At 30.8% G+C, this 24,366-nt stretch overlaps 1 protein-coding gene across 1 annotated transcript; it reads left to right on the top strand.

Moving 5' to 3' along the window:
* The first annotated feature begins 11,995 nt into the window (after nucleotides 1–11,995).
* On the top strand, nucleotides 11,996–24,325 carry LOC137946571 (secreted RxLR effector protein 161-like). Its single transcript, XM_068792911.1, has 3 exons — nucleotides 11,996–12,254; nucleotides 24,062–24,143; nucleotides 24,250–24,325. Exons 1-3 carry the CDS (start codon nucleotides 11,996–11,998, stop codon nucleotides 24,323–24,325), a joined length of 417 nt encoding a protein of 138 aa, XP_068649012.1.
* The last annotated feature ends 41 nt before the right edge of the window (nucleotides 24,326–24,366 follow it).

The following is a 24,366-nucleotide window of genomic DNA, read 5'->3' as shown; positions in this document are numbered from 1 at the left end:
ATGCTGGATGTAGGGCACACTCCGTCTCCTATCGGTAGTGTGTCTATCAACATTGCTCTGAAGTGTCCACCATCGTGTCCCTCCATAGGACTGCGACTCTCAAGTGGTAGGAGTCATAAAAGCCATTATAGGAGGAGGGGGGGGGGGGGGGGGGGGGGGGGGGGGGGGGGGGGGGGGGGGGAGGGGGAGGTAGTGGATAACTTAGATGTAATAATAAGTTTCTCTGTCATGGTTTCCCAACCGTGATATTTTTTCACAGGGCCTAGATAGGGTATCCTTCGTCATGGTTTCCCAACCATGATATTTTTTTGACAGGGTAAAATAAATTATGATATGAGGGCACCTCTTCTTCAATAATAATTTCCCCAAAGAGACATAATAGTCACAACTGTATATAACACGACCATCTTCCAACACATATAACACGAACCAAATAATAAAGTTTTTAAAAGAACCCATGAAATATAAATAGAGGTTCATGTACTCTAATTATAATAAGTTAATGAAGTCAATGAAGTTTTTCTCTTTTCCATAAATTGAACAAAAACAAAACAATGTCAATTTTTTTTCTGTTTGGATTTTCACTCCAAGTTGAAAAAGACAAAAAATAATATTTTCGTACTTTTTTTTTCTTGCTATTGGTACGTTCTCTCCAAGTGCAAATAGAAAATCAATAAATATTTTTTTAGTTTGTTTGACTCTTCTTGGTACTTTCATTCCAAGTGCAAAAAGAAAATGAATAAATATTGCCCTTGTATTGCAAGAGCTTAATAACACAAAACAAAGTAACACTTTTTTTTTTCCATTAGGACTTTTTGTCCAAGTGTAAAAAGAAAATAATTAATATTTTAATTTTTTTTTTTTTGCTTCTATTGGTACGTTCTCTCCAAGTGCATATAGAAAATCAATAATTATTTTTGTACCTTTCTTTGGCTCTTCTTGGTACTTTCGTTCCCAATACAAAAAGAAAATGAATAAATATTGCCCTTTGCATTGGAGAGCTTCATACAACAACACAAAGTCAAAAAAAATTTTCCTATTGGGACTTTTTCTCCAAGTGCTAAAGGACAAAAATTAATATTTTCATTCTTTTTTTTCTTCTATACATTCTCTCCAAGTGCAAATAGAAAATCAATAATAATTTTTTTTATTTTTTCTTGCTACTTCTTGATACTCTCATTTGTAGAGAAAAAAATAAATAAAAATTATTTTGTATTACATTTTTTCTTCTTTGTACTTTCGTTCCTTGTATGAACAGATAAATGATAAAATATTGTCTCTTGCATTGTGAGAGCTTAATAAAACAAAACAAAGTGATAATCAATTTTTATTTCTGTTGCAACTTTCTCTTCTAGTCTTAAAAGAAAAAATATAAATATTGTCATACAATTTTTTTTTCTTCAGTTAGTATGTTCTCTCCAAGTTAAATTAGAAAACCAATAAAAATTTAATACTTTTTTTGGCTGTTCTTGGTTCTTTTGTTCCAAGTGTAAAATGAAAATCAATAAATACAGCCCCTTGCATTGTGAGAGCTTAATAAAGCAAAACAAAATCAAACTTTTTTTTCTTTGCTTTTGTTGGTTCTTTCTTTCCAAGTGCAAAAAGAAAAATAAAACATATTGTTGTAATTTTTTTTTCTACTTCTTGGTACTTTCATTTTAAGTGTAAAAAAAATTTACTTTATTTTACTTTCTTCTGTTGGTACTTTCATTCCAAGTACGAATATAAAAACGATAAAATATTTCCCCTTGCATGGTAAGAGCTTAATAAAACAAAACAAATTCATACTTTTTTTTTGCTTCTATTGGTACGTTATCTCCGAGTGTAAAAAGAAAATAATAAATATTATTGAACACTTTTTGGATTATCTAGGTACTTTTGTTCCAAGTACAAAAAGAAAATGAATAAATATTGTCACTTGCATTATGAGAGTTTAATAGAACAAAACAAAGTCAATTTTTTTTCTGGTTGGACTTTCACTCCACATGCAAAAAGACAAAAATTAATATTTTCATACTTTGTTTTTCTTGCTATTAGTATGTTCTCTCCAAGTGCAAATAGAAAATCAATATTATTTTTTTACTTTTTTAAGCTCTTCTTGCTACTTTCGTTCCAAGTACAAAAAGAAAATGAATAAATATTGTCCCTTGCATTATGAGAGTTTAATAGAACAAACCAAAGTCAATTTTTTTTTCTGGTTGGACTTTCACTCCAAGTGCAAAAAGACAAAAAATAATATTTTCATACTTTGTTTTTCTTGCTATTAGTATGTTCTCTCCAAGTGCAAATAGAAAATCAATATTATTGTTTTACTTTTTTTGGCTCTTCTTGCTACTTACGTGCCATGTGCAAAAAGAAAATGAATAAATACTGCCCCTTGCATTGCAAAAGCTTCATAAAATAAAACGAAGTCAAACTTAATTTATTTTGGGATTTTTTCTCCAAGTCCAAAAAGAAAGAAATTAATATTTTCAATTTTTTTTTCATTCTTTTGGTATGTTCTATCCTTGTGCAAATAGAAAATCAATAATAAGTTTTTTACATTTTTTTGTTACTTCGTGGTACTCTCATTTCTAGTGCAAAATGAAAACAAATTTATTTTGTATTACATTTTTCTTCTTCTTCTTCATACTTTTGTTCCATGTGCAAAAAGAAAAAAATGACAAAATATTTATTGAGGGTTTAATAAAAAAACAAAGTCATATTTTTTTTTTTTTTATATTTCTGTTGGAACTTTATCTTCTAGTCCAAATAGGAAAACAAGAAATATTGTCATACATTTTTTTCTTCTGTTGGTATGTTCTCTCCAATTTAAATTAGAAAACGAATAAATATTTTGTATTTTTTTTCTCTTGTTGATACTTTTGTTCCAACTGCAAAAAGAAAATCAATAAATACTGACCCTTGCATTGCGAGAGCTTACTATAGCAAAACAAAGTAATTTTTTTTTTCTTTCCTATTTGTAGTTTTTTCTCTCCGAGTGCAAAAAGAAAAACAAAAGATATTGTTGTACTTTTTTTTCTATTTCTTGGTAGTTTCATTTCAAGTGTAAAATAAAAACAAATAAATTTTTACTTAATTTTACTTTCTTCAATTGGTACTTTCATTAGAAAGAGAAAAGCAATAAAATATTGCCTATTGCATTGTGAGAACCTAATAAAAAAAATCATACTTTTTTTTTTGCTTCTATTGGTACGTTCTATCCAAGTGCGAAAAGAAAAATAATAAATATTATTGTAAACTTTTTGGCTCTTCTTGGTACTTTTGTTTCAAGTGAAAAAAGAAAATGAATAAATATTGCCCCTTGCATTGCGAGAGTTTGATAAAATAAACAAAGTCAACCTTTTTCTTTATCTTGGAACTTTTTCTCAAATTGCAAAAAGACAAAATTTAATATTTTCATACTTTTTTTTCCTTCCATTGGTACGTTCTCTCCACGTGCAAATAGAAAATCAATAAATATTTTTTACACTTTTTTTGGCTAGTCTTGGTACTTTCATTCCAAGTGCAAAAAGAAAATGAATAAATATTGCCCCACTCATTGCGAGAGCTTCATGAAACAAAACAAAGTCAAACTTTTTTTTCCTATTGAGACTTTTTCACCAAATGCAAAAGGAAAAAGAATAATATTTTCATTCTTTTTTTTCCTTCTATTGGTACGTTCTCTCCAAGTGCAAATAAAAAATCAATAAATATTTTTGTACTTTTTTTTATCTCTTCTTGGTACTTTGTTCAAAGTGAGAAAAGAAAATGAATAAATATTGTCTCTTGCAATGCGAGAGCTTCATAAAATAAAACAAAGTAAAACTTTTTTATTTTTGTTGGAACTTTTTCTCCAAGTGCAAAAAGGCAGAAATTATTATTCTCATACTTTATTTTTCCTTCTTTTGGTGCGTTCTCTCCAAGTGCAAGTAGAAAACCAACAATAAGTTTTTTACCTTTTTTTGTTACTTCTTTGTACTCTCTTTTCTAGTGAAAAAAAAAATTATTTATTTTTTATAATTTTTTTCTTCTTCTTCGTATTTTCGTTTCATGTACAAAAATAAAAAATGATAAAAGATTGTCTCTTGCATTGTGAGAGATTAATAAAACAAAAAGAAGTCATACTTTTTTTTTTTAATTTGGTTTATGTTGCAACTTTCTCTTCTAGTCCAAAACGGAAAATAATAAATATCGACATAAATTTGTTTTCTTCTGTTGGTACATTCTATGCAATTTAAATTAGAAAACCAATATATATATATATATATATTATATATTTTTTGTTCTTCTTGGCACTTTGTTCCAAGTGCAAAAAGAAAATCAATAAATACTGCCCCTTGGATTGCGAGAGCTTAACAAAGCAAAACAAAGCAAAACAAAGTCAAACTTTTTTTCTAGGCTTTTGTTGGTTCTTTCTCTCTAAGTATAAAAATAAAAACAAAACATATTGTTGTACTTGTTTTTCTACTTCTTGGTACATTCGTTTCAAGTGTAAAAAAAAAAAAAAAAATTTACTTAATTTTACTTTCTTCTGTAGGTACTTTCATACCAAGTACAAATAGAAAAATGATAAAATATATCCCCTCACATTGTGACCGCTTAATAAAGCAAAACAAATTCATACTTTTTTTTGCTTCTTTTGGTACGTTCTCTCCTTTTGGCACTTCTTGGTTTTTTTCGTTCTAAGTGCTAAAAGAAAATAAATAAATATTGCTCCTTGCATTGCGATAGTTTAATAAAATAAAACAAAGTAAATTTTTTCTTTCTATTGGGACTTTCTCTCCAAGAGTAAAAGGACAAAAAAAAAAATATTTTCTTACTTTTTTTCATTCTAATTGTACGTTCTCTCCAAGTGCAATTAAAAAAAATATTTTTGTACTTTTTTTTGCTCTTCTTGGTACTTTCATTCCAAGAGCAATGTTGGAAGATGGGCGCAAGCCCACAAGCTCAAGACAAGAAGCCCACACGTCAAAGGAGTGGCATATGTGTAAAATATGGTACTTTCCATAAAGATGACATAAAGGTGTAAATATGTTGTCCTTTTATGTCTTTTGTTTTATCAAGTTGTAGCCCTAAGGGCAGCATTGACTAAGAGGTAGAGCATTGAAGTCCTCTCCTCTTCTTCCAAAAATTCGTCCAGCCTTCCACTTTCTTATTTGACACAAACCCTTCTTCCCTTAATCCAAACTCTCTCCTTCTACTTTCCTCTTTTTCTCCTCTCCTTTATCTCTTCTTGTTCTTCTCCCTCGTTGATCTAAAGTTCATCTCTTGGGATCCTAAATTCTACATGGTATCAAAACAAGGAGTTTAGGATCCAACCATGAAGAAATAAGTTAATTCTCTTCTTCACAAGGAGTTTAGGACCCAACCATGAAGAAATAAGTTAATTCTCTTCTTCACAAGGAGTTTAGGATCCAACCATGAAGAAATAAGTTAATTCTCTTCTTCTTTACATTTTTTTTCTTCTTATTTACATACTCCTTTTTTACGTTTTTTTCTTCTTCTTGAACTTTGAATCACATCAAGTCAAGATAATCTTCATATGTTGTGAAAATTTATTTTTATGACTAAAATGATGTTATAATCTTGATCTTCTTTTAGATCAATTACAAGCTTGATCAAGATCAGTTTCTACTTGTGTCTTATCAAGATTGATGTTTTGAGATTCAGTTACCTTTATGTAACTTGGATCAATTTTATTTGAGGTGGAATTCCTGCACATGTTGCTATAAATTCTCCCACTTGATGTTGCTCATGGGATTGTGTTATTTTGTTGGATGAGCGTTATATGTTTGATGAAATTCGAGCACTCACTTATCCCTATTATTTTTGTTGCTCTTGAACTTCAACAATTGCATTTTTTTTACATTGAAGTATTCCCATGAGCAGAAGATAAAAATTTTTCCGATTGTCATGATTTGTGTTGAATTTATGGAAAAGAGAAATACTTTATTGACTTCATTAACATATTATAATCATAGTACATGAACCTCTATTTATAATAGAGGAAGGTAGTAGAGTCCAATTACAATAAAACTACCTTTGTCCCAATTATACCCAAACTCTAACACTTAAATATAAGTCCTAGCATAATTAAATAACTCAATATAGATAAAAGACAAACATAACTCAAACTAGAATTCTTCTAGGATGTGACTATAAGATAAAGATGCCTTTCTGAGTCCTTCTTGATCTTCCAACTTATGTGATAAGGATGCCAGCTCGTGGTAATCATGGTGCGTCCTACTTCTTCGTGTTTGGGCCCATCTTGTGGGCTTTCCTTGGTCGTGTGGCCCATCTTATAATACTCTTAAATATTTGGGCCTTCCTTGGTCATATGGTCTTGGGCCTATCTTCCAACACTCCCCCTCAAGCTAGGGGTGAGAGAACAACATGAACTCCTAGCTTGCTACAAATGATGTATATAAACGTTTTGTATAAAATTGCACATCTTCCAACACTCCCCCTTATGTTGTTGCATATTTCCCTGAGGCCCTACTGGCATAATATAAGTGAGAGTAATAATCACACCTAGCCGATATGACATTGCTCCACACTCCAATCCTAATACTGGATGTAGGGCACACTCCGTCTTCTATAGGTAGTGTGTCTATCGGCATTGCTCTGAAGTGTCCACCACCGTGTCCCTCCAAAAAACAACGACTCTCAAGTGGTAGGAGTAATAAAAGTCATTACATGGGGGGGTGGGGGGTAGTGGGTGGGTAGTGGGTTTATTTATAATGGTGTCCCATCCAGACACCAACTCTCATGGTATCCCAATTGTGATATTTTTTAGAGTTAAATTTATCATGGTGTCCAAATCTGGGCACCAACTCTCATGGTCTCCAAACCGTGATATTTTTTAGAGTCAAATAAATTATGGTATGAGAGAAGGTACTGGGGCCACCTCTTCTTCAATAATAATGTCCCCTAAGAGACATAATAGTTGCAGCTGAATATACACGACCATCTTCCAACTCATATAACACATACCAAAATAATAAACCTTGTAGAAGGACCCATGAAATAATCATCATCCGATATAAATATTTTTTCTTAGATGCATAAACTTCATCTTTTGTGCACCCCCTTTCTTGAATATTTTATTCACATAAACTTATCCACAACATATGGAATAAAATACCTCTTTCTTGTACTTCTTCTACTTCTCCCCCTCAAGCTGGGATGTAATGGTAGTGATCCCAGCTTGAACCAAATATTATTGATGTAGCAATAAGCCAAGATAAATTTTTTTCTTAGTGTTGTGATTTGTGTTGAATTTATGGAAAATAAAAATACTTCATGGACTTCATTAATATATTATAATCAGAGTACATGAACCTCTATTTATAATAGAGGAAGGTAGTAGAGTCCAATTACAATAAAACTACCTTTGTCCCAATTACACCCAAACTCTAACACTTAAAGATAAGTCCTAACATAATTAAATCACTCAATATAGATAAAAGACAAACATAACTCAAACTAGAACTCATCTAGGACGTGACCATAAGATAAAGATGCCTTTGTGAGTCTTTCTTAATCTTCCGACTTATGTGATCAGGATGTCAGCTCGTGGTATTCATGGTGTGTCCTACTTCTTATGGGCTTGGGCCCATCTTGTAGTCCTTCCTTGGTCGTGTGGTTCATCTTATAATACTCTTAGATATGTGGCCTTCCTTTGTCACGTGGGCTTGGGCCGATCTTCCAAAAATTTGCCTCTAAGTTTTCTCTAAATATTTTTTGCTCTCGGTTTGTGTTGGAGTTTGGATTAAGGCCTAAGCGGTTGCATCTAGCTTCTCCTCTTTGTTTTTTACTTTAAGAATATAAGAGAATTGAGTGATGGCTGGATCTTATTCTCACTTGCCAAAAGCAGAAATTTGTTGATGATTTGGTGCTTACTTTTGTGAAGAAATTCTTTTCTCTTTTTCCCACTATTATTGGTGTCTGATTTGGTCCACGGGTTCTTTAAATTACATTGAGTAATTGTTATTTGAAGAAGGCCCCTGCCCTTGACCTCCACATTTGCTTGGCCTCATCATGGAGAGTGGACACACCAGTAATAAGAGTGACAAACTCCGCATTACTATGATTCCACTAAGAGGTCTCTCCCATTACCTTAGCTGATCACAATCGGTACAGAGGGTTCTCATTACTCGTGACCTTCTTAGTCTTGTTATCAAAATCCCTGCTCCGATTGATGAGGAAGTTGAAGCCTACTAAAACTGGGTTAAAAATGATAACATGGTTATCAGTTGGCTCATCAATAGCATGGAAGTGCATGTAGCTAACAATGTGGTCCGCTTGGAAATAACCAAGGACATTTGGGACACTTTTACTAAGCTCTATTCAAGTACGGCCTCATTACAAAGAGTAAATTATGTCTTACAAAGTATGTTTCATACTAAACACGGAGATAACATTCATGAGTTTTTGGCCCGGTTTCGGGGCCTTCTCCAAGAATGGAAAATAGCTCAGCCATAGTCCACTGACATTGCTGTTCAAGAACGACAATGAGAGGCCTTGGCAGCAACTATTTTCTTGTCAAATACTAAGCCTTACCTTGACGTTGTGAAGACCCAACTTCTATGTTCCTCCGCTCTTCCATCCTTCGATGACATCAGTGCCACATTACTATGGATCCCTGATCCATCCCTTTCTACTCCTATTGATGCTCCATCGGCTATGTTCTTAGACAATTGGGGTACATCATCCTCATACCAACGACGGGGCAAAAATATGAGAGAGGGAAGAACTATGAAGAGGGGGCAGAAAATAGAGGTGGTGGAACAGGTCCGAATAATTCCCGTACTGAGCCTCGACTTTGCACTTACTGTGGTGATCAGAACCACCTTATGGAAACATGCTAGAAACTTCATGGCAAGCTTGATTGGGTCACGACTAACCTTGTCTCTGTTAATGTTTAGAAACATGAAGAAAAGGCTGACTCCCACTACGGAAATGTGACTCTCACTGCTGAAGACTATGTTGCATTTTAGAAGATGAAGTCCTTAATGGAATCCTCCATTCCTCCATTATCTACTGCCACTACCACCATTGCCTCAATTATGCTTTCTTCCTCTTCATCTTCTTCCTCTTGGATCATCAACTCCAGGGCCTCCGAACATCTGTCAGGTAATAAACACTTGTTTCAATCATTATCTCATTGTCTTCCTCAAAAATTCGTTACTATTGAAAATGGTACCCAAACCAAGGTCCTTAGCAAAGGTTCCTCCTCTCTTACCTCATCTATTCCTCTTCAAGATGTTTTGTCCCTCAATTTCCTTTAAATTTGCTTTTTGTTAGTCAAGTAACAAAACAGTTCAATTACTTTGTCACCTACTCACCGTCTTCTTGCATATTTCAGGATCTCACTATGAAGAGGGTGATTGGTGGTGGCCATGAAAAGGGAGCTTGTACTACTTCACTCTTCCACCATTAGCTGCCTTATCATCTACATCCAAGGCCCAACTTTGGCACAACCGGCTTGGTCATCCGTCAACCTCTTCACTTCATTCTTGGCTTCCATATTTAAAAATACTTTCTACTTTTAGTTGTGAGGTTTTTCAATTAAGTAAACACATTAGGAGTACATATTCTCCTCTTACAACTACAAGTGCTGCTCCTTTTGAGTTAATACATTCTGATGTATGGGGACCTTTATGTGTCTCAAATATTTCTCAAGTTAAATATTTTGTCACTTTTGTTGATGATTTTACCTGAGTGACTTGGTTATATTTATTTAAAGAACGTTCAGAAATTCTTCCTCAATTGAAAAACTTTCATGCTATGGTATTGACACAATTTGGGAAGAAAATTCAAATCCTTTGGTCTGATAATACTAAGGAATATTTGTCTAATGAATTCAGATCATTTTGTGAGAGTAATGGGCTTATCCATCAAACATCATGTGTTGAAAGGAAGAATCGTTACCTTCTTGAAGTTGCTCGGGGCCTCCTCAACTCCATGAAGGTACCCTATTTTTAATGGCCTCATGCTATACTTACGGCATGCTTTCTTATTAATAGGTTACCTTCATCAGTTCTTCATAGTAAAACTCCTTACTCTATTTTATTTCATGGTGAAGATCCATTTTCTCTTCCTCTTAAAGAGTTTGGATGTACATGTTTTTTTCATGTTACTTCCACACAAAAAAAAAAAAAAAAAAACTTGATCCTCAGTCTATGAGGTGTATTTTTTTGGGGTACTCTTGCACACAGAAAGGTTATGTCTATTAAATCCTACCCTTCGGAGGATGCTTCTTTCTCGGAATGTGACTTTCTTTGAGGACACCTCCTTCTACTCCTCCCATGATGCTCCTCCATGATGGAAATTTCCGTCTACCACTCTGTGTCTGCTTGTACCTTTCAATGTTGATATTAATCCACCCCTAACACATTGGCCATACCTTCTGACAAAGATTTCTAGATGAATGAAGCCTGATGAGATCAGCCAACGTCCACTGTTGAAGCCTGATGGAACAGCCAAGAACTAGAGCTCTAAGCTCTAAGTTTGCGTGGACAGAACCACCACCAAATGAGGCTAACAGCACAGCCATGAGCAAGAGCTCCAAGCTCTGAGTTCGATGGACAGAAACACCACCCCAAGAGGCAGACGAAACAGCCAAGGACCAAAGCTTCAAGCTCTGAGTTCACTGTGAGCAAGATGACACAAAGGAGGCTGGAAAAAAAGGAGTGCTGCTCCCCTCTCCTTCTTTTCTATGTAAACTTAGGGTTAGGTCAATTACAATACAGCCACTGGGCTAAATACAATGCAACCCAGCCCAACTAATCCCTTTCTAATTAACCTATGTACATGTCATTATTTATAAAAAAAATGTACTATAAAACCTATCTTATATACATTCCAACATATTGTAACACCTTCACCTTTGGAGTTGTCGGATCCACCAGAGGTAAGTCCTTCTCCTCGTATGTTTGGGCCTGAATTTGATACTAGGACTATTGCTTTAAGAAAGGAATGTCGTTCTTGTACTACTTCGCATCCTATCTCAAATTCTGTCTCACCATCGCTTGTCTTCTAAGTGCTTTCAGTTCTTTGCTTCTCTTTCTTCTACTTCCATTCCATAGCTGTATTAGGAAGCTTTGAAGCCTCTAGGATGGAAGGTGGCTAAGGATGAAGAAATGCATGCCTTGTATGAAAATCAAACCTGGTCCTTAGCATCACCCCCAAAAGGTAAAAGACCAGTTGGTTGTAGATGGGTATTTTTAGTGAAACATAACCGGATGGATCGATTGCACATCTTAAAGCTCAACTCGTTGCTAAAGGTTATATTCAGTGCTATGGGATAGATTATGAGGGAAACTTTGCTCTTATTGCCAAATTGAATTCGGGACATATCATCTTATCTATTACTGCTAACTCATCATAGCCCATGTATCAATTGGATGTTAAAATACCTTTTTAAATGGTTATATACGTGAGGAAATTTATATGGTTCAACCACCGTGGTTGAGGGGGAGTCCGTGTACCAGTTAAAAAATCTTTATGAGGGCTTAAACAGTCCCCTTGGGCTTGGTATGATAAATTTATTCAAGCACTTCTACGGTTTGGTTTTAATCGGTACTCAGTTGATCATTTAGTATATTTTAAAGATACTGTAATAGGGAAAATATTATTGGCTTTATATGTTGATGATTTTATCATAACCGGTGATGATGCTCAAAGCATACAAGAAGTGAAGAATATGATATATCAGGAATTCAAGACTAAAGATCTGGGTATGCTTAAATATTTTTTGGGCATAGAAGTTCTTCAATCCAAGCATGGAATGATATTGTCTCAAGGGAAATATGTCTTGTATCTCCTCGAAGAAATAGAAATGAAGGGTTGTCAACCAGTTGACACAGCTATGGATACAAATGTAAAATTGTGTGCCATGACTAGATAAGATATTGATATTGGAAAATATCCAAGACTCATGGGAAAACTGATCTATCTCAAGGTAACTAGGCCGAACATATCATATGTTGTAAGTGTGGTGAGTCAATTCATGCACAAACCACAAGTTACCCATTGGCAGGCCTTAGAGAGAATATTACGATACCTAAAAGGAGCTCCGGGAAGAGGATTGTTGTATAAAAAATATGGGCACTTCAACATAGAAAACTTCTCATATGCAGATTGGGGATCACCCAATGATAGGAAATCTACATCGGTATATTGTACTCCTGTTAGAGGGAACTTGGTTACATGGAAAAGTAAGAAGCAAAATGTGGCTGCAAGATCTAGCGCCAAAGTAGAATACAGAGGTATGGCCCATATAGTTAGTGAACTATTATGGATTAGGACCCTTCTTACCGAATTAGGATTTTATAAAAGAGGTTCCATGGGTCTGCATTGTGATAACCAAACAGTCATTCATATTACTTCAAATCTAGTCTGCTATGAAAGAACTAAACATATTGAGGTGGATTGTCACTTTATATGGGAGAAGTTTCAAGCTGGAATACTCTTCCTCAAACATGTTTCATCTCAAGAGCAAGTAGCTGATATTCTCACTAAACCCGTTACATCTAAAATCCTATCTTTTATATGTGGCAAGCTGGGTATTTATGATGTCTTTTCTCCTCCAGCTGGAGGGGGAGTGTTGGAAGATGGGCTGAAGCCCACAAGCTCAAGACAAGAAGACCACATGTCAAAGGAGTGGCATATGTGTAAAATATGGTACTTTCCATAAAGATGGCATAGAGGTGTAAATATGTGTTCCTTTTATGTCTTTTGTTTTATCAAGTTGTACCCCTAAGGGCATTGTAAAATTATAAATAAAGGCATTGGCTAAGAGGTAGAGCATTGAAGTCCTCTCCTCTTCTTCCACAAATTTGTCCAACCTTCCTCTTTATTATTTGACACAAACCCTTCTTCCCTTAATCCAAACTCTCTCCTTCTACGTTCTTCTGCTTCTCCTCTCCTTTCTCTCTTCTTCTTCTTCTTCCTCGTTGATCTAAAGTTCTTCTCATGGGATCCTAAATTCTACAAGCAAAAAAGAAAATGAATAAATATTGCCCCTTGTATTGTAAGAGCTTAATAAAAAAAAAACATAGTCAAACTTTTTTTTTTCTGTTGGGACTTTCTGTAAAAGTGCAAAAAAAAAAAAAACTATTAATATTTTCATACTTTTTTTTGCTTCTATTGGTATGTTCTCTCCAAGTGCTAATAGAAAATCAATAAACAATTTTGTACATTTTTTGGCTCTTGTTGGTACTTTCGTTCCAAGTGCAAAAAAGAAAATGAATAAATATTGCCCATTGCATTATGAGAGTTTCATAAAACAAAACAAATTCTAACTTTTTTTTTATAATGATCAACGAGAGTTTCATAAAACAAAACAAATTTTAACTTTTTCAAAAATAAAAAAATTAATATTTTCATTCTTTTTTTCCTTATATATGTTCTCTCCAAGTGCAATTAAAAAATCAATAATAATTTTTTAACTTTTTTTTGTACTTCTTGGTACTCTCATTTCTAGTGCAAAAAGAAAACAATTTTATTTTGTATTACTGTTTTTTCTTCTTCTTTGTACTTTCGTTCCATGTACAAAAATAAAAAATGACAAAATATTGTCTCTTGCATTGTGAGAGTCTGATAAAACAAAACAGAGTCACACATTTTAAAAAAAAAATTTATTGCAACTTTCTCTTCTAGTCCAAAAAGAAAAAAAAATTGTCATACATTTTTTTTCTTCTATTGGGACGTCCTCTCCAATTTAAATTAGAAAACCAAAAAATATTTTAGCATTTTGTTTTGGCTCTTCTTGGTACTTTTGTTTCAAGTGCAGAAAGAAAATCAATAAATACTGCCCCTTGCATTGCGAGAGCTTAATAAAGCAAAACAAGGTCAAACGTTTTTTCTTTGCTTTTGTTGGTTCTTTCTCCCCAAGTTCAAAAAGAAAGACAAAACATATTGTTGTACTTTTTTTTTTCTTCTTGGTACTTTCATTTCAAGTGTGAAACAAAAACAAATAAATTTTTAATTAATTTTATTTTCTTATGTTAGTACTTTCATACCAAGTAAAAATAGAAAAATGATTAAATATAGCCCCTTGCATTGTGAGAGCTTAATAAAGCAAAAAAAAAAAAAATAATACTTTTTTTTTGCTTCTATTGGTATGTTCTCTTATAGTACAAAAAGAAAAATAATACATATTATTGTACTCTTTATGGCTCTTCTTGGTACTTTCATTCCAAGTGCAAAAAGAAAATAAATAAATATTGCCCCTTGCATTGCGAGAGTTTAATAAAATAAAACAAAGTCAATTTTTTTTCTATTGGGACTTTCTCTCCTACTGCAAATAAACAAAAAATAAAATTTTTGTACTTTTTTTACTCTTCTTGCTAATTTCATTACAAGTGCAAAAATAAAATGAATAAATGTTGCCCCTTGCATTGCAATAGGTGAATAAAACAAAACAAAGTCAAAGTTTTTTTTTTTCTGTTGGGACTTTTCTCTGCAAGTGCAAAAGAAGAAAAACAATTAATATTTTCATACTTTGTTTTGTCTTGTATTGGTACATTCTTTCCAAGTGCAAATAGAAAATCACTAAATATTTTTGTACACTTTTTTTGGTCTTTTTGGTACTTTCATTCCAAGTGCAAAAAGAAAATGAATAAATATTGCCCCTTGCATTGCGAGAGCTAAATTAAACAAAACAAAGCCAAACTTTTTTTTTTTATGTTGGGAATTTCTCTCCAAGTGCTAAAATAAAAATAATTAATAGTTTTATACTTTGCTTTTCCTTCTATTGGTATGTTCTCTGTATGTGCAAATAGAAAATTAATAAATATTTTTGTATACTTTTTTGGCTCTTCTTCGTACTTTCGTTCCAAGTGCAAAAAGAAAATGAATAAATATTGCCCCTTGCATTGGGAGAGCTTCATAAAACAAAATAAAGTCAATTTTTTTTTTTCTGTTGAGACTTTTTCTCCAAGTGCAAAAGGACAAAAAATAATATTTTTGTACTTTTTTTACTCTTCTTGCTAATTTCATTACAAGTGCAAAAATAAAATGAATAAATGTTGCCCCTTGCATTGCAATAGGTGAATAAAACAAAACAAAGTCAAAGTTTTTTTTTTTCTGTTGGGACTTTTCTCTGCAAGTGCAAAAGAAGAAAAACAATTAATATTTTCATACTTTGTTTTGTCTTGTATTGGTACATTCTTTCCAAGTGCAAATAGAAAATCACTAAATATTTTTGTACACTTTTTTTGGTCTTTTTGGTACTTTCATTCCAAGTGCAAAAAGAAAATGAATAAATATTGCCCCTTGCATTGCGAGAGCTAAATTAAACAAAACAAAGCCAAACTTTTTTTTTTATGTTGGGAATTTCTCTCCAAGTGCTAAAATAAAAATAATTAATAGTTTTATACTTTGCTTTTCCTTCTATTGGTATGTTCTCTGTATGTGCAAATAGAAAATTAATAAATATTTTTGTATACTTTTTTGGCTCTTCTTCGTACTTTCGTTCCAAGTGCAAAAAGAAAATGAATAAATATTGCCCCTTGCATTGGGAGAGCTTCATAAAACAAAATAAAGTCAATTTTTTTTTCTGTTGAGACTTTTTCTCCAAGTGCAAAAGGACAAAAAATTATATTTTCACTGTTTTTTTCCTTCTATTTGTACATTCTCTCCTAGTGCAAATAGAAAATCATTAAATATTTTTGTACTTTTTTATGGCTCTTTTTTTTACTTTCGTTCCAAGTGCAAAAAGAAAATGAATAAATATTGTACCTTGAATTGTGAGAACTTCATAAAATAAAACAAAGTCAAACTTTTTTTTTCTATTGGGACTTTTTCTCCAAGTGCATAAGGACAAAATTAATATTTTCATTCATTTTTATCATCCTATACGTTCTATCCAAGTGCAAATAGAAAATCAATAATACGTTTTTTACTTTTTTCTTGCTACTTCTTGGAACTCTCATTTCTAGTGCAAAAAAAAAAAAAAATTATAATGTATTACATTTTTTTTCTTCTTCTTCGTACTTTCGTTCCATGTGAAAAAATAAAAAAACGACAAAATATTGTCTCTTGCATTGTGAGAGTTTAATAAAATAAAAAAAAGTCATACTTTTTTTTAATTTTGTTTCTATTGCAACTTTTTCTTTTAGTCCGAAAAAATTAATAAATATTGTCAAACATTTTTTCTTCTGTTGGTACTTCCTCTCAAATTTAAATTATAAAACCAATAAATATTTTAGCATTTTTTTACTCTTTTTCTCTATGTGATAAAAGAAAAACAATTAATATTTTCATACTTTTTTTCCTTCTAATGGTACGTTCTCTCCAAGTGCAAATATAAAATCATTATATATTTTTGTACTTTTTTTTGGCTCTTCTTGGTACTTTCGTTCAAAGTTCAAAAAGAAAATGCATAAATATTGCCCCTTGCATTGCAAGAGCTAAATAAAACAAAAAAAATCAAATCTGTTTTTTTTCTATTGGGACTTTCCCTACAAGTGCAAAAAGAAAAACAATTAATATTTTCATACTTTTTTTGGCATCTATTGGTACATTCTATCCAAGTGCATATAGAAAATAAATAAATAATTTTGTACTCTTTTTTGGCTCTTCTTTGTACTTCCGTTCCAACTTCAAAAATAAAATAAATAAATATTGCCCCTTGCATTGTGAGAGCTTCACGAAACAAAACAAAGTCAATTATTTTTTTTCTATCGAGGCTTTTTCTCCATGTGCAAAAAGTCAAAAAATAATAATTTCATACTTTCTTTTCCTTCTATTGGTACATCTCTACTAGTACAAATAAAAAATAAATAAATATTTTTTTAGTTTTTTTGGCTTTTCTTACTAATTTCATTCCAAGTGCAAAAGGAAAATGAATAAATATTACCCCTTGCATTGCGAGAGTTAAATAAAACAAAACAAAGTCAAACTTTTTTTTTCTATTGGGACTTTTTCCCGAAGTGCTAAAAGAAAAATAATTTATATTTTTATACTTTTTACCTTCTATTTGTACTTTCTCTCCAAGTGCAAATAGAAAATCAATAAATATTACCCCTTGCATTGCGAGAGCTTCATAAAACAAAACCCAGTCAATTATTTTTTTTTCTTTTGAGACTTTTTTCTCCCAAGTGCAAAAGGACAAAAAATAATATTTTCACACATCTTTTTCCTTCTATTGGTACGTTCTCTCCAAGTGCAAATAGAAAATTGATAAATATTTTTGTAGTTTTTTATGACTCTTCTTGGTACTTTTCATTCCAAGTATAAAAAGAAAATGAATAAATATTTCCCCTTGAATTGTGAGAGCTTCATAAAAAAAAACAAAGTCAAACTTTTTTTTTTGTTGGGACTTTTTCTCCAAGTGCAAAAAGATAAAAAATTGTATTTTCATTCATTTTTTCCCTCTATATATTATCTCCAAGTGCAAATAGAAAATCAATAATAATTTTTTGACTTGGTTTGCTACTTCTTGGTACTCTCATTTCTAGTGCAAAAAGAAAACAAATTTATTTTGTATTACTTTTTTTTCTTCTTCTCTGTACTTTCAATCCATGTGCAAAAAGAAAAAATGGCAAAATATTATCTTTTGCATTGTGAGAGCTTAATAAAAGAAAACAAAGTCATACTTTGTTTTTTTTTTAATTTTGTTTCTGTTACAACTTTCTCTTCGAGTCCAAAAATAAAAACAATAAATATTATCACACATTTTTTTATTCTATTGGTCTGTTCGCTCCAAGATAAATTAGAAAACAAATAAATATTTTAGTACTTTTTTTGGCTATTCTTGGTACTTATGTTTCAAGGGCAGAAAACAAAATCATTAAATACTGCCCCTTGCATTGCGAGATCTTAATAAAGCAAAACAAAGTCAAATTTTTTTTCTTTGCTTTTTTAGGTTCTTTCTCTCCAAGTGCAAAAAGAATAAAAAAACATATTGTTGAACTTTTTTTACTTCTTAGTACTTTCGTTTCAAGTGTGAAACAAAAACAAATTAATTTTTACTTAATTTTGCTCTCTTCTGTTGGTACTTTCATACCAAGTACAAATAGAAAAATGATAAAATATGGTCCCTTGCATTGTGAGAGGTTAATAAAGAAAACAAAATTCATACTTCTTTTTTGCTTCTATTGGTACGATCTCTCAAAGTGCATAAAGTCAAACAATAAATATTATTGTACTCTTTTTGGCTCTTCATGGTACTTTCGTTCGAAGTGCAAAAAGAAAATGAATAAATATTGCCCTATACATTGTGAGAGTTTAATAAAACAAAAAACAATCAATTTTTTTTTAATTATTTTTTTGTTGCAACTTTCTCTACTAGTCGAACAAGAAAAACAATGAATATTGGCATACATTTTTTCTTCTGTTGTTATGTTCTCTCCGATTTAAATTAGAAAAACAATAATTTTTTAGTATTTTTTGGGCTCTTCTTGGTACTTTTGTTCCAAGTGCAAAAAGAAAATCAATAAATACTACCCCTTACATTGTTAGAGCTTAATAAAGCAAAACAAAGTCAATTTTTTTTCTTTTTTTTTGTTGGTTCTTTCTCTCTAAGAACAAAAATAAAAACAAAACATTTTGTGCTACTTTTTTTTTCAACTTCTTGGTACTTTCATTTCAAGTGTAAACCAAAAACAAATAATTTTTTACGTAATTTTACTTTCTTCTGTTGGTATTTTCATTCCTAGTATAAATTAAAAAACTATAAAATATTACGCCTTGCATTGTGAGACCTTAATAAAACAAAAAAATTCATACTTTTTTTTTCTTCTACTGGTACTTTCTCTCCAAGTGAAGAAAGAAAAACAATAAATATTATTGTACTCTTTTCGGCTCTTCTTGGTACTTTCATTCCAAGTGCAAAAGAAAATGAATAAATATTGCCCCTTGCATTGTGAGAGTTTAATAAAACAAAACAAAGTCATTTTTTTATTTTTAGTTGGGACTTTCTCTCCATGTGCAAAAAGACAAAAAATATTATTTTTATTCTTATTTTCTTTCTATTGGTACGTTCTCTCCAAGTGAAACTAAAAAATATAATATTTTTGTACTTTTGTTTGCTCTTCTTGTTATTTTTGTTCCAAGTGTTTCAGGATAATTAATAAATATTGCCCCTTGCATTGCGAGAGCATCATCAAAGAAAACAAAGCCAAACTTTTTTTTTCTTCTGTTGGGACATATTCACCAAGTGCTAAAAAGAAAAAAATTAATATTTTCATACTTTTTTTGGCTCTTCTTGGTACTTTTGTTCCAAGTGCAAAAAGAAAACGAATAAATATTGCCGCTTGTATTGCAAGAGCTTCATAAAACAAAACAAAGTCAAATTTTTTTTTTTCTATTTGGCCTTTTTCTTCATTTGAAAAAAGACAAAAAATAATATTTTCATACTTTTTTTCTTTCTATTGGTACTTTCTCTCCAAATGCAAATAGAAAATCAATAATTATTTTTTCACTTTTTTTCAATCCATGTCCAAAAAGAAAATGAATAAAATTGCCCCTTGCATTGCGAAAGCTTAAAAAAACAAAACAAAGTCAAACTTTTTTTTTCTGTTCAGACATTCCGTACAAGTGCAAAAAAAAAAAAAAAATTAATATTTTCAAACTTCTTTTTTTCTGTTCAAATAATTAATATTGCCTCTCACAATTCTTCTTTGTACTTTCGTTCTAAGTGCAAAAAGAAAATGAATAAATACTAACCCTTGCATTGTGAGAGCTTCATAAAACAAAACAAAGTCAAATATTTTTTTCTTTTGGGACTTTTTAACCAAGTGCAATAAGACAAAAATTAATATTTTCATACTTTTTTCCCTTCAATAAATAATTTTGTACTTTTTTTTGGCTTTCTTGGTACTTGCGTTCTAAGTGCAAAGTCAAAATGAAAAAATATTGCCCCTTGGGAGCTTCATAAAACAAAACAAAATCAAAATTTTTTTTCTATTGAGACTTTTTCTCAAAGTACAAAAGGACAAAAAATAATATTATACGCTTTTTTTCCTTCTATTGGTACATTCTCTCCAAATGCAAATAGATAATCACTAAATATTTTTTTACTTTTTTTGGCTCTTCTTAGCTCTTTGTTCCAAGTGCAAAAAGAAAATGAAAAAATATTGCCCCTTACGTTGCGAGAGCTTCATAAAAGAAAACAAAGTCAAACTTCTTTATTTCTATTGGAACACTTTCTCCAAGTGCAAAAAGTAACAAATTAAAAATTTTGTACTTTTTTCCTTCTTTTGTTATGTTCTCTCCAAGAGCAAATAGAAAATCAATAATAATTTTTTTACATTTTTTTTGTTACTTCTTCGTACTCTCATTTCTAGTGCAAAAAGAAAATAAATTTATTTTGAGTTACTTTTTTTCTCCTTCTTCGTATTTTCGTTTTGATGTGCAAAAAAAAAAAAAGACAAAATATTGTCTCTTGCTTTGTGAGTGTTTAATAAAACAAAACAAAGTCATACTTTTTTTTTAATTTTGTTTTTGGTACAACTTTCTTTTCTAGTCGAACATGAAAAATAATAAATATTGTCATACATTTTTTTCTTCTGTTGGTATGTTCTCTCCAATTTAAATTAGAAAAACAATAAATATTTTGGTTTTTTTTTTGGTTCGTCTTGGTACTTTTGTTCCAAGTACAAAAATAAAATCAATAAATATTGTCCCTTACAATGTGAGAGCTTAATAATGCAAAACAAAGTCAATTTTTTTTTTCCTTTGTTGGTTCTTTCTCTCCAAGAACAAAAATAAAAACAAAACATATTGTGGTACTTTTTTTCTATTTCTTGGTACTTTCATATCAAGTGTAAAACAAAAACAAATAAATTTTTACGTAATTTTACTTTCTTCTGTTGGTATTTTCATTCCAAGTACAAATAGAAAAATGATAAAATATTGCGCCTTGCATTGTGACAACTTAATAAAACAAAACAAATTCATACTTTTTTTTGCTTCTATGGGTACGTTCTCTCCAAGTGAAAAAAGAAAAACAATAAATATTATTGTACTCTTTTCGGTTCTTCTTGGTACTTTCGTTCCAAGTGCAAAAAGAAAATGAATAAATATTGGACCTTGCAATGCGAGAGTTTAATAAAACAAAACAAAGTGAAAATTTTATTTTTTGTTAGGACTTTCTCTCCAAGTACAAAAGGACAAAAAATAATATTTTTATCCTTTTATTTTCCTTCTATTGGTACATTCTCTCCAAGTGCAAATAAAATAAATAAATATTTTTGTACTCTTTTTTGCTCTTCATGATATTTTTGTTCCAAGTGTTTGATGAAAATGAATAAATATTGTTCCTTGCATTGCAAGAGCATCATCAAACAAAACAAAGTCAAACCTTTTTTTTTTTCTGTTGGAAGTGCAAAAAAGAAAAAAAATTAATATTTTCATACTTTTTTTTGCTTCTACTCATACGTTTCTCCAACTACAGATATAAAACCAATAAATGTTTTTGTTCTTTTTTTGGTTCTTCTAGGTACTTTCATGCCAAGTGCAAAAAAAAAAAAAATGAATAAATATTTTTGTAAGTTTTTTTGGCACTTCTTGGTACTTTTGTTCCAAGTGCAAAAAGAAATGAATAAATATTGCCCCTCACATTGCGAGAGCTTCAAAATACAAAACAAAGTCAAACTTCTTCTTTTATGTTGGGACTTTTTTTCCTTGTGCAAAAAGACAAAAATTAATATTTTCATATTTTTTTCTCTCTATTGGTACGTTCTCTCCATGTGCAATAGAAACTCAATATTAAGCTTTTTACTTTTTTTTGCTACTTCTTGGTACTCTCATTGCTGGTGTAAAAAGAAAAAAAAATTATTTTGTATGATTTTTTTTCTTCTTCGTACTTTTGTTCCGTGTGCAAAAAGAAAAAAATGATAAAATATTCTCTTATAAAAATGATAAAATTAAAAAAGTCATACTTTTTTTTTAATTTTGTTTTTGTTGCAATTTTCTCTTCTAGTAAAAAAAGAAAAACATTAAATATTTTCACAAACTTTTTTATTCTGTTGGAATATTTTCTCCAATTAAATTAGAAAACAGATAAATATTTTAGAACTTTTTTTTGGCTCTTCTTGGTACTTTTGTTTCGAGAGCTAAAAGAAAATCAATAAATACTACCCCTTGCATTACGAGAGCTAAAAGAAAACCAAAGTCAAAAAATTTCTTATTTGCTTTTGTTTGTTCTTTCTCTCCAAGTGCAAAAAAAAAAAAAAAAAACATATTGTTGAACTTTTTTTTCTACTTCTTTGTACTTTCATTTCAATTGTAAAACAAAAACAAATAAATTTTTACTTAATTTTACTTTCTTCTATTGAAGTGTAAAAAAAAGTAAATAAATTTTACTTTCTAATGTTGGTACTTTCATTCCTAGTACAAATAGAAAAACGTTAAAATATAGCCCCTTGCAATGTGAGAACTTAATAAATAAATAAAAATTCATATTTTTTTTTGCTTGATTGGTATGTTGTCTCAGAGTGCAAAAAATAAAAAAAATAAATATTATTGTACTCTTTTTGGCTTTTCTTGGTACTTTCATTCAAAGTGCAAAAAGGAAAGGAATAAATATTACCCCTTCTATTGCGAGAGTTTAATAAAATAAAACAAAGTCATTTTTTTTCTATTGGGACTTTCTTTCTATGTACAAAGGACAAAATATAATTTTTTCGCTTCTATTGGTACGTTCTCTCCAAGTGCAAATAAAAAATAAATAATTTTTTTTTACTTTTTTTTGCCTCTTCTTGCTACTTTCACTCCAAGTGCAATAACAAAATGAATAAATATTGCCCCTTGAATTGCCAGACCTTAATATAAGTAAACAAAGTCAATCTTTTTTTCTGCATAGACTTTCTCTACAAGTAAAAAAAGAAAAATAATTAATATTTTTTATTATTTTTTTTGCTTTTATTGGTTCGTTCTCTCAAAGTGCAAATAGAAAAATAATAATTATTTTTGTACTTTTTTTTGGCTTTTCTTTGTACTTCCATTTCAAGTGCAAAAACAAATGAATAAATACCCCTTGCATTGCGAAAGCTTCATAAAACAAAACAAAGTCAAACTTTTATTTTCTTTTGGGACTTTTTCTACAAGTCCAAAAAGACCAATTTAATATTTTCACACTTTTTCCCCTTGTATTGGTATGTTCTCTCCAAGTGCAAATAGAAAATCAATAAATATTTTTGTACTTTTTTTTGGCTCTTCTTGGTTCTTTCATTCCAAGTGAAAAAAGAAAATAAATAAATATTGCCCCTTGCATTGCTAGAGCTAAATAAAGAAAAACAAAGTCAAACTTTTTTTACTTTGCTTTTGTTGGTTCTTTCTCTCCAAGTGCAAAAATGAAAAACAAAACGTAGCGTTGTATTTTTTTTCTACTTTTTTGTACTTTCATTTCATGTGTAAAAAAATTAATAATAATAATTAATTAATTTTACTTTCTTCTATTGGTAATTTCATTTCAAGTGTAAAACAAAAAGAAATAAATTTTTACTTAATTTTACTTTCCTCTATTTGTACTTTCATTCCAAGTACAAATAGAAAAATGATAAAATATAGCCCCTTGCATTGTGAGAGCTTATTGAAGCAAAACAAATTCATACTTTGTTTTTGCTTCTATTGGTATGTTCTCTCATAAGGAAAAAAGAAAAAAAATAAATATTATTGTACTCTTTTTGGCTCTTTTTGGTACTTTAGTTCCAAGTGCAAAAAGAAAATGAATAAATATTGCCCCTTGCATTGCGAGAGTTTAATAAAACAAAAAAAAACTATTTTTTTTTGGAGACTTTATCCCCAAGTGGATAAAGACAAAAAATGTATTTTCATACTTTTTCCCCTTTCTATTGGTATGTTCTCTTCAAGTGCAAATAAAAATAAATAAATATTTTAGAACTTTTTTTGGCTCTTCTTTGTACTTTCATCCCAAGTGCAAAAAATGAATAAATATTGCCCCTTGCATTGTGAGAGATTCATAAAACAATGCAAAGTCAAACTTTTCTTTTCTTTAGGGACTTTTTTTGCAAGTGCAAAAAGACCAAAATTAATATTTTCATAATTTTTTTCCTTCTATTTGTACGTTCTCTCCAAGTGAAAATAGAAAATTGTTAGATTGTAGGACCCACCATCGTGTACGAGCTGGTGGGACTCACCATGAGGACGTGGGATGCCAAGAAGATTCCTCACACAAGCTTGCACGAGTTAAGAAGATAAGAAGCACAAGCTGAAATGAGTTAGAAGACTTGAAGATCAAGGGGACCCACAAAGAAACCACAAGCTGGTAATCTTATCAATATGAATTGGAAGATTATGTGGGACTCACAAGGATAAGGCCACGAGCTTGCCTCTCACTTATGTCTACGTTATTGAAGAAGAGTTCTAGTTCAACTTATATTAGACCTCTAGTGGATTGTATTATCTTGT

Source organism: Aristolochia californica, unplaced genomic scaffold (assembly GCF_029961685.1).
Source record: "Aristolochia californica isolate CCGP_79_NKW_82.1479 unplaced genomic scaffold, dmAriCali1.0.hap1 SCAF_12, whole genome shotgun sequence".
Lineage (NCBI taxonomy): Eukaryota > Viridiplantae > Streptophyta > Magnoliopsida > Piperales > Aristolochiaceae > Aristolochia > Aristolochia californica.
This window is presented reverse-complemented; position numbering and strand designations above follow the sequence as displayed.

Coding starts and splice junctions, on each gene's coding strand:
- LOC137946571 (XM_068792911.1), top strand. CDS start 11,996: ATGCACAAACCACAAGTTACCCATTGGCAGGCCTTAGAGAGAATATTA. Junction 12,255..24,061: donor CGCCAAAGTAGAATACAGAG/GTATGGCCCATA, acceptor GTTAGATTGTAG/GACCCACCATCGTGTACGAG. Junction 24,144..24,249: donor CCTCACACAAGCTTGCACGA/GTTAAGAAGATA, acceptor ATGAATTGGAAG/ATTATGTGGGACTCACAAGG.